The sequence below is a fragment of the Salvia hispanica genome, chromosome 2, assembly GCF_029641045.1.
Source record: "Salvia hispanica isolate PSC_SH4W2 chromosome 2, Shi_PSC_v1, whole genome shotgun sequence".
NCBI classification, from domain to species: Eukaryota; Viridiplantae; Streptophyta; class Magnoliopsida; order Lamiales; family Lamiaceae; genus Salvia; species Salvia hispanica.
The window spans coordinates 39,766,473-39,777,941 of NC_142693.1; the positions used below are offsets into that span (position 1 = coordinate 39,766,473).

The window sequence follows — 11,469 nt, forward strand, 5'->3', positions numbered from 1 at the left end:
TCATATATAGTTAGAACAATTATATTATTACTATTATGTCGATATTTAAAGTTTATAATGGTGACATAACCTGTTGATTATCTTATAAAGTTTATGGCAAGTATACTCTGTTTACATAAATATGACTATGTCAACTATTATTTAAACAAGCTTAGAATATGTCAATAGCTATTGACATACTACTACAACCATACATATGTTTCTACAGCCATCCTAACAACCATTGAAACAAGCATACCCTATGTTAATAGTTGTTGACATATTACTACAACCATACATTTGTATGTTTTCTACAGCCACTCTAACAAGCATACAATATGTCAATATTATTATGTCAATACCTATTCAAACAACCATACACTACTCTCAACAGTATATTATTATAGCTATGTCAATAGCTAGTATATAAAATGTCAATAATCTTAAAAATTTAAACAAATCCTTAACTGGAAGGTGAAGCTTGTTCTCTTCCGTTTTTTGCAGCAGCATTTTTCGTTGCCATCTCTTCCGATTCTACCATCGCAAATCAACAAAATATTTTTTAAAACACCAAAATCAAAGCAATATACTTAAAATTTGAATCAATTTCTTAACCTGAAGAAGTGGCTTCATGCATCGCCGATTAGGAGTGTTGTTTCTCAGCCTCAATCGAATTTTCAACCGATTCTTTCCGATTTTCCTCTTCATTCGTTATTGTAGAAAACTCTGTTTGAATGTTTACGCTTTGAATTTTGAAGATTAACGAGATTTTGCAGATTTTGAAGGGATTCGAATGGTATGAATTGTATGAAGATTTGAAGATCTTTGAAGAGAGATTTTAGAGAGATTTTTAGAAATTGGTTTGAAATCAGTTTTGATGTTTTACGCTTTTTTTATTAATGAAATTACAATTTTACCCCCTTGTTGAAATAATGTTGTATTTGTTGACATTTTGTTTAGCTTGTGGATTAGTGGCCCATATTGCATCTCATTTCTCATTTGTCAATTTAGCTATATATATATATATATATATATAATTTATATATATATATATATATATATATATATATATATATATATATATATCTCGAGTCCCATTATCCACAAACTCACTCTTAAAGACCGAACCACCGAATCATACCAAATTAGGGCTTTTAGATCTAGTTTTTTATGGATGAGATACAGAAATTTATAAATTATTTTCGCCTTCATCACGAGCCTATTTTAATTGATCTGAAGGTAAATAAGTCATACTAACACATTACGAAGATTTAACTTCATTCCAGAATATATTACTTCATTCTAGTAGGTTTTTACTTCATTCTAGTATGTTTTTACTTCATTCCAGTAGGTTTTTACTTCATTCTAGTACTTAAATGTGGTTTCGCCGTCGCGTGCCGTTCTTTCTCTCTATAATATCTATCACCAACGCCATGGCGCTAATATGGTTTAATAAACACATGGAATAATGTAATAAATTATTGGAATGAAGTATGTGTAGAAGCATTTGAAGTACAGAATGAAGTAATAAACCTATATAATGAAGTAAAATGGGCTTATAATGAAGCCGAAAAAATTTTCACAGCAGCACATCTCATCAAAAAAACTAGATCTAATGGCCCAGATTTGGTCTCTAGTTCGGTCTATAAAATTGGTTCGACATTGATCACAACTCTCTCTCTCTCTCTCTCTCTATATATATATATATATATATATATATATATATATGGGCGCATTATGGTCCATAAGGCAAATTCTGTCAAAAATCAAAGCAAATCTCAGCCCTTGGATCCTGAGATTGGATGGTTGTGATCATGTTACCCGAACTACATTGTTACAGTAAAAGCGTTATATTATTAACTAGGCTACATTATTAGACTGCACAATCTACATTATTAGACTAAAGCGCGTTACATTATTAGCCGAGCTACATTATTAGACTACGCAATCTACATTATTAGATGACACGTGGCATTAATCTAACGGTTACATCACAGGATTCAATGGCTGAGATTTGCTTTGATTTTTGACAGAATTTCACTTATGGACCTGATCACATCCCTATATATATATATATATATATATATATATAGGGATGTATTCATATATATATATATATATATATATAGGGATGTATTCAGGTCAGAACGCTAAGTATAAGTAAAACTCAAAACACTTGCAGTCCATTGGATCTTATGATCTAACGGTTAGATTAATGCCACGTGTTATCTAATGATGTAGAATTTTAGACTAATAATGTAGCTCGGATAATAATGTAGCATTTTAGTTTAATAATGTACAGTCTTAGTCTTACAATGTACATTTCTAGTCTAATAATGTAGATTTTTAGCATGATAATGTAACTAATCACAACCATCCAATCTAATGATCCAAGGGCTGTGACTAGTGCTGTGTTTTACACTAAGATGTTGTAAGGAGCCTAACACATCCCTATATATATATATATATATATATATATATATATATATATATATATATATATATATATATATATGGGTGCGTTAGGCTCCTTTGCACCCTAAGTGTCCTATTTCCTTCTTAATCTCAGCCCTTGGATCCCTGAATTGGATGGTTGTGATCAATGCATTATTAGTCTATAATGTTGCATTAGTAGCCGTTGTGCATTATTAGAATGAAAATGTGCATTATTAGTCTATAATATTGCATTATTAGCCGCTGTGCATTATTAGAATGAAAATGTGCATTATTAAATGACACGTGGCATTAATCTAACCGTCAGATGACAAAATCGTGGGGTTAGAATTAAGAAGGAAAAAGGACAAAAGATATGAAAAGGATTTGAATACATCCCCCTCTCTCTCTCTCTCTATATATATATATATATTTATATATATATATATAAATTACACACTAACTCTATAGCACTTTATCAATAACTTAAACTAAATTAAATAATAAATATTTTTTATTAATTAATGTAATTATATATGGAAATCTATTATTTATTAAATTATAAATTACATAATTTAGGAATAGTATTTATTTAAATAATAAATATGTACGTGATTATTAATAAAACAAAGGAAATTGGTCTCTAAAACCATGAACTTTGTCCAAAATTTGGAATTTCCCATAAACTTTAAAATTGGTATATAATATCACGAACTTTGCATTTTGTTTGATATTTCCCAAACTCACTCAAATAAGATATTTTCATCAAAATCTTATTTAACATAGGCAACCGTGATATGTTATATAATATTTGAAACCACTTTTTAATTTCATAACATGTAGCATAAAAAGTCACGTTGAAAACCACGTTGATTTAATTGTGTCAAGTATGATCAAAGCCTCGTAAGTTAGTCAAATATAGTAATAAACATGCCATGGGAAATACCAAACAAAATGCAAAGTTCGTGATATTATATACTAATTTCAAAGTTCATGGAAAATACCAAATTTTGGGCAAAGTTCATGGTTTTAGAGATCAATTTCCCATAAAACAATTGGATTTTGTATTTTTGGGAGCAAAACACCGTTTATTTGTTTAGTAAGAAAAATAGATAAACCTTTTCCATATCTAATTAATAACTAATCAAATAATCTCTCCGTCTATGAAAACTTGTCACATATTTCCTTTTTCATCCGTCCCTAAAAATTTGTCACCTTTCACTTTTACCATTTTTTATAATGGACCCCACATTTCACTAACTCATTTTCACTCACATTTTAACTTTATAAGTGAACTATATAAATGGTACCTGGTTTTTCACTTTCGCACGCAAATGTTACCTGATCTTTATTTTATATCGTTTTTAGTACCCAGTGACGAAAATAACCCTAGGTACCAAACTTGTGATTATTTTGTTATGGATGATATTTTTGGAAATTTCCATTAAATAGTATACCAAACATGTGATTATTTTTTTCTTCATTTCTCATTTTTTTTTCTTCTTTAGTTTCTCCTTCTTTCTTTTCTCTTCTTTTTCTTCTTTCTTTTTAGTGTTTTATACATACATCTAATTGCATTCATAATATAAATCAAGAACAAAACACCTAATTAAATTAATTATTTAAAATATTTAAATTAATTAAATATTTTGTATTGAATTGTTTTATACTCATTTTATGGTTGAAATACCTAACTAAAAATATTCTAACTCTTAATATCATTATGAATATAATTCACAATTTTAAATTTTTATTAAGATTATATTGATTAGTTAGTTTAATGTAAAATTGTAACATCCCAAAAGTGACCTTGGACAGAATTTGCTTTGCAAATGAGAAAATTTCAACAAATAATTCAATATCGAAAATAATAATAATTAGTCAGCATCATTATACAATTGGTTAACTAACTAAATTAGCCTTATTATATGATAATTAAATAAATGAATGTGTTAAAGTTTGGTTGTATGTAAATAGTTTACACGTGTACATAATAATATATATGTATTATGTGTGTTTCAGTGTGTGTATGGAAATATAAACATAGAAGATGATAATAAGGAGTATTATTTAATATCTTACCACTACATCATTATACAATTGGTTAACTAACTAAATTAGCCTTATTATATGATAATTAAATAAATGAATGTGTTAAAGTTTGGTTGTATGTAAATAGTTTACACGTGTACATAATAATATATATGTATTATGTGTGTTTCAGTGTGTGTATGGGAATATAAACATAGAAGATGATAATAAGGAGTATTATTTAATATCTTACCACTATATCATTACATAATATAAATAACTGGTGGCCCGACATTTGGCAAAAATGTATATACGTTGTAAGTGATTTAGCTTATATGCAATTTGTATATTTATTAAATAATGTTCGGATGCTAATCGGTTAAGGATTATTCCTTCTTTTTATATAAATATGTGATTGGAGTGGTTTTTCAAGGGAGGAAAAAAAGAAAGAAAAAGGAGGCATAAAATGAAAAGATGGCCAAAAAGAGAGGGGCAGACTCTTAATACCCCAAATTCGAAAATTCCAAAACTCACTCTCACCATCATTTTTACACACCTATTATGAAGTCATATGGAGAGTAGCTAATTGATAACCACGTCAGTTTGGTAGAGAAAAGGGGTCATACAGTATGATATGGAATCGGGAACTCGATAGTTTATATGTGATAATCAGGTTAGATTGTATGCTATGAACCTTATGGAGGGGGAGAAAAACTCACGGTCACCATGAGAGAGAAAGGAACCATGAGGTTCAAGCTCTAGCCTCATTGCCGATTTTCGTTGTATCGATCGTCCGATTGCATAAACCTTAATAAATCGAGTAAGCTCTTTTTATTTGTACTATTATTTTTTACAGCATGAAATTGATGAAGCTTTGAGATGGGATTTGGAGAATTTTGTCCAGAATTTGATGGAGTAAAGGGTGTTGGGAATTTTTGATTAATTGATGAATATGTGCTTAATGAGTAGGGTTTATGGTATTTAGAACCTATTTAACTCTAGCATAAAGATTACGTGAGAATTGAAATTATTGCTTAGGGTGTATGGTCTTTGTGATTGAATCTGCAGGTTAGGTTATTGTGATGATTAAATATAAGTGGAAATAGAATTTGATATAAAAGTTTGAATCGAATTATATCCTCTGAGTTTTCAGTGATCTGTTCTGAAATATTTTGGCTTGTGTAAAACAGTGAAAATTCGGATTTAACAATTTTTTAGAATAAATCTTGTTGGATTATAAAGTAGATATCTTGGGTATCTAAAAATATGAGTTCAAGCCTCTAAAGCCTTCTACTTAATAATATAGAGTGTTTATGACGAATCAATCTAACACAATTGTTATTTTAGGAAGCGAAAAAAGAGGAAGTATATAGTATATTTTATGGCATCACAAATTTTCTCAGCTTAATTTTGATCTATCATCAATAACGTAGTGGGTGTTAAAAAATAATAATAATAATAATAATAATAATAATAATAATAATAATAATAATTATTATTATTATTATAGTATAATATTGTGTGATTCATAATTTAAATAATTATATTATTATTATTTGTTTATTATACTAGTTTTTAGTATTACAACAATAATACAATAATTATACTAATTTTGAGGGCCGGATGGAGTATAAATAAAGTTATTATTTCACATCTTCTTTCTCCACGGAAACATAGGTAAGTTTTATCTTCAAAATCTCTCCCTTTCCGCAACTTTCCCCGTTTCGCTCAAAACCCAGGCAAATCCCTAGCCCTCTTCGCTACTTTCTCCTATTTAAAAGTGGTTTAAGAGAGAGCATTAAGAAGGTGAAGGGTGGAAGTGAAATAGGCGGAATCTTGGCGATGGGCTTTGACAAGAAGAGGGCTGAAGGAAGGGATGAGAGCGATAGGCCGAAAAAGCTGCAGCTCAATCCTTTTAATACCAATGCTTATGTGCAGGTAAAGGCAAATCGATTCGATTTTTGTTTCTTTCTGTTTGTTGCTTGGACTAAATGTTGATTGATTTTGCTAATGGACTTAATTTATGTTTTATCATCACTTTATTGGAGTTAATTTGCATTTGCACTAGGCATTCTCAGGATCTTGAATCTAGTTTAAAGTTTAATGCTAGTTAAAGATTGCTAAATTTGACTAAGGATTTTGAGACTCTAACTTTTGGTTTCTGGTGTTCCACATTGGATACTTTGAGGCTGTAGCAATATGAAAATTGATCGGGACAAATCGAGGACTCAAGAGATAAAAAAATAAATAGTAGGATATTTAGTTGTATATGTGCTAAGATTTTGTTGCTTTTAGCTCTTCCGATGCTAAGGAATGCTTAAATACATTAACTAAGCTATAGTATAACTCTCATCCCACAATCCCAATGAGCACTCTTTGAGATGTTGCTTCTCTCAATCTATAAGAGGTATCTTTGCAGCCGAAAAGAATAGGTAGCTATGATGTGGGAGAGAACGGACATTACGGTATATGAACGAGATTTCAAGATGCCCCTGCTTATCTATGAAGTTCCTTTGTACAAGCTGAAGGTCAACAAGAGAGCAAAATGTGTTAACCCGGATGAGCTAGTCACGGAGAAGGACAATTTATTTTTCTCGTTTAATGCATTTTAACCTATGTTGAGATGCCACATCATGAAAGTCCAGTTGCATTGTATTATACTTCAGCCATACGTTTTTCTTGTGTGTGTCCTTTTCCTATGCAATTAGATTTAATAGTATGGTCTTCCTTGTTCACTTTTTTTTGATAAGTAGAGTATTATGCTTTCATATCGATCAATTTGTCCATTTATCTTGCAGATCCTTGGAAACGGAATGGATACACAAGACACATCCCCAACAGTCCTGCTGTTTCTTCAACATAAAAGATTTATATTTAATGCTGGAGAAGTGAGCTTACCTCAATCTTGTTTAAATTCTTGTATTGCGTAATGGTTTCTGGAAATAATTCCCATGTATCTTATACTTCTTTACAGGGATTTAAACGCTTCAGCACTGAGCATAAGATCGGATTTTCGCAGGTATCTTTTGAATAAACATTTACGTAGCTTGTTCTCTTTTTAGCAATTCTACAGATCGTTATACTTCCTTATGTGTCAAATTTCTCCAGATTAGTAACATATTTCTCTCACGCGTCAGCTCAGAAACAGCTGGTGGACTTCCAGGTAACTACTTTATTTCGTACTATTTTACAGATACATGTGATTCTACACCAACTACTTTCCGTGCTAGAACCATCGTGTTGCTGGAAGTTACAACGTTTACTCTTTCACTACAGGTTTCTTATTGACCCGGGTGGGCATGGGAGTCAATGGAATGCAAGTAAGTATTATTTCTTGTATTAAACTTAGTTAAATCGTGACTGTGGAGATTTAACTGTAATTGTTCTTTGCGCCAAAGGTCAAGTTGTGGGGCCCCTCCAACTTTGAATATTTGCTTGAAGCTATGCATTCGTTCATCCCCAAGGATGCCAATGTTAGTTCGCATAGCTTTGGGCCATCACCTGGATCACCGAGTATGGTGCTGCAGAGCTTGGATAATCCTTTTGTTCTGTTCGACCACGAAGAGATCATAATATCCGCAATACTCTTGAGACCGAACTCTGACAAACCAAGTTCTCTTGAGCCTATTAAAAATGTGACGAAGCCCGGTGATCTCTCTGTTATTTATATTTGTGACTTGCGAAAGCTTAAGGGAGAATTTGACCTTGAAAGGGCCGCTGCTCTCGGATTAAGACCCGGCCCAAAATGCGACTCGCTGCTAGATGGGAATCCTATAATGTCGGATAGTCAAGATATTATGGTAGATATTGCTTATCTCTTGTATCTTTTTAGTTTTCTGCTTTCAATCTTCTGCATATTTCAGCCTCGTGCCCAATGTGGTGTGATATTCAGGTACACCTAAGTGACCTAATAATGGGTCCGTCTGATCCTGGTCCTATTGTCCTTTTGGTCGACTGCCCAACATTGTTGCATTTCCGGTATCTGCTGACCGTGCAATGCCTCGCCCAGTATTATGTAGATACAGCGCACGAGGTAATAGAGGGTTCCAAGATTGTGAATTGCGTAATTCATCTGACTCCTCTGAGCGTCGCTCGGACAGATGATTATCGAACGTGGATGTCAAAATTCGGAGAAGCTGAGCATATAATGGCAGGACATCAAATGTTGGTTTCTCTAAATATTTGAATCTTTCCGAACTTTCTGGATTTTTGTTGCTTTTTCGACTGCTTCTTCGTGTTTGATCTCTTGGAGCTGATGCATTCGTCTCTGCAGGAAAAATACGCAGGTGCCGATTTTGAAAGCTAGTAGTATACTCGCAGCTCGTCTTAACTATTTGAGCCCTCAGTTTTTCCCGTCTCTGGGTTGCTGGACACCGCCGAACATGGATTTACCATCTGAGACAGAGGCATCACATGAGGTGCGCATGACAATATTTTCAAATCATGCGATTGTTTCCTAATTATATGATTCTCTGTTTTTTACTCGTTATCTCGGTTCTATTCAAACAGATTTCGGCTGAGAATCTTCTCAAGGTATGCGAAATCTCTACGTCGGATAGATGGTTTTTGCCATATAAAGTGAAGCAATTATAGCTCATTTCTACTTGTTGATGATGGCTCTGTACCCTTGCTATATATGTAGTTTAATCTGCTACCCTACGAAAATATGGGGCTCGACAGATCAAGTATACCGAAACTAACATCTCATTCCGAGATCATTCAAGAGCTGTTGTCAGAAATTCCGGAGGCTAGAAACGCCTCCGAGAATGTGACCCGTTTATTTTCGGATTGCGCGAGTGAGACTGAGGAACCATGGTTGCTCGAAGATGCTGTCCCTAGCTGTCTCGAAGATATAACCAGAGAAGACATGGAGATTGTTCTTCTTGGTACCGGTTCTTCGCAACCCTCAAAGTATCGAAACGTTAGTTCGATTTTCATCAATTTATTTTCCAAAGGAAGCATACTCTTAGATTGTGGTGATGGAAGCTTGGGACAGCTAAAGAGAAGGTTAACACTGCACCCCTTTTCTGCATTTGAGATTTTTTTTATCCGGATCGTCTTTCTCTTACCCCGTGTCATTGATATGTTGCAGATTCGGAGTCCAAGGTGCGGACGAAGCTATAAAAGGTTTGAAATGCATCTGGATTTCGAACTTCCACGCAGATCACCACACGGGCCTTGCAAGTATCCTTGCTCGACGACGTGATCTGTTGAAGGGATCACCACACGAGCCCGCCCTCGTCGTTGGCCCGTATCAGCTCAATTGTTTTCTGAACGACTACCAGAAGGTCGAGGATCTGGACATGCGGTTTCTCGACTGCTCTCATACAACCGAAGATGCATTGGAGGCTTTTGATTCGAACAAAGGGAACCCGACCAATCACACGAGCAAGGGCATCGATTCATCTCTGTGCAAGATTCTCGGAGAACTTGGATTAGAATCGCTGGTGAGCTTCTCTGTCATTCATTGTCCTGGAGCTCATGGCGTCGTGCTGCAGGCTGCGAGCAGGATCAACAGCGCCGGTAAAACCATTCCCGGGTGGAAAGTCGTCTACTCAGGCGTCACCAGACCCTGCCCGAAACTTGTTTGGGCTGCCCGCCGCGCGACCGTGCTCATTCACGAGGCAAGTCATGACACTACTACTATTACTTCTACATGGCAAATACTTACGTACATCCGGGCACATTAGTCTCTAATTAGAAATTAGTTAAGATAGATGCACCGTGCATCTGGATGTATGGTGCACATTATTCTTTAATTAGAAATTAGAGCATCTCAAGTGGCGGACTTCCCACTAGGACTTCCACTAGGACTTCCTACAAAAACTTCCTGCCACGTCATCACTAGGACTTCCCGCAATAAAATAAATTCACAATTACTCAATTTATGGAATTAAAATTCAACGAGCCGTATTTATAGAGCTTTAAAAAAAAAAAATTAGTCGGACGTCCGACCTCGACCTCCGACCCACGCCACAATGGCGGACGTCCGCCCGCCCGTCGGTCGGATATCCGAGCCCATCCGACGTCCTCACGGGACGTCCGTGTCCTACCTTTTTCTTCACTACGGCGGACGTCCGGTCGGACTTCCGCGACGTCCTACCGCGACGTCCGCAGTTGGAGATGCTCTTAGTGGACTCATTAGTCTCTAATAATTTAGTGAAGGCAGTCTTTAATTAGAATTTAGTGAAGACATGTGCACTTTGCATCCGGATGTACTGAATGTGTGCCTATTTCAGTATGCTCACTGTGATCTCGGTTGACCATTTTATTGACTCACGTCTGCAGGCGACCTTTGAAGAAGGGATGATGGACGAGGCGGTGGCTCGGAAACACAGCACGACGACGGAGGCAGTGGAATTGGGGAATTATGCGGGTGCGTATAGGATCATACTGACTCATATCTACCAGAGATACCCGAAGATCCCGGAGTTCGATGAAGCAGGGCATATGCACAAAACGTGCGTCGCGTTCGATATGATGAGTGTCAACTTAGCGGATGTTCATGCACTGCCAAGAGTGCTGCCATATCTCAAAGTTTTGTTTAGAGGTGAAATGACACTTGATGACTGAAGATGTGTAAGCTTAGACACTACACTTGTTGCTTGCTTTTGATATTTTTTTTAATTTAATGAAGCCACTTTTTATTATTTCACTTTGGTATCTTTATCTTTTGATTTTTGAAAAAATTGATTTTGAAGCCGTTATTTATAATATGTAATTGATTCGGCCATAATTCATTAAAAGAATACAAACTTTACATTTACAGATATAGTACTCCCTCCGTCCCCCATTAAGAGTCACACTTTTCCATTTCGATCCGTCCCCAATTAAGAGTCACACTTCATTTTTACCATAAATAGTAAGTAGGTCTCACATTCCACTAACTCAATTCACTCACATTTATTATAAAACCAATATAAAAAAATAGGTCCCACATTCCACTAACTTTTTCAACCAACTTTTCTTTACATTTCTTAAAACACGTGCCCGGTCAAAGAGTGACTCCTAATAGGGGACGGAGGG

The 11,469-nt window shown here is 34.7% G+C and overlaps 1 protein-coding gene across 2 annotated transcripts; it reads left to right on the forward strand.

Annotated features, from left to right (window-relative positions):
- The first annotated feature begins 6,097 nt into the window (after window positions 1-6,097).
- On the forward strand, window positions 6,098-11,098 carry LOC148932389 (tRNAse Z TRZ4, mitochondrial-like). Of its 2 annotated transcripts, XM_089065612.1 has the most exons (12): window positions 6,098-6,381; window positions 7,242-7,331; window positions 7,418-7,462; window positions 7,552-7,606; window positions 7,720-7,763; window positions 7,842-8,243; window positions 8,336-8,607; window positions 8,717-8,861; window positions 8,953-8,976; window positions 9,086-9,450; window positions 9,536-10,067; window positions 10,732-11,098. In XM_089065612.1, exons 1-12 carry the CDS (start codon window positions 6,286-6,288, stop codon window positions 11,014-11,016), a joined length of 2,355 nt encoding a protein of 784 aa, XP_088921738.1. In that variant the 5' UTR covers window positions 6,098-6,285; the 3' UTR covers window positions 11,017-11,098. The 2 variants fall into 2 exon arrangements, with proteins under 2 accessions (XP_088921738.1, XP_088921739.1); XM_089065613.1 differs by lacking the exons at window positions 7,552-7,606; window positions 7,720-7,763.
- Window positions 11,099-11,469: the final 371 nt, after the last annotated feature.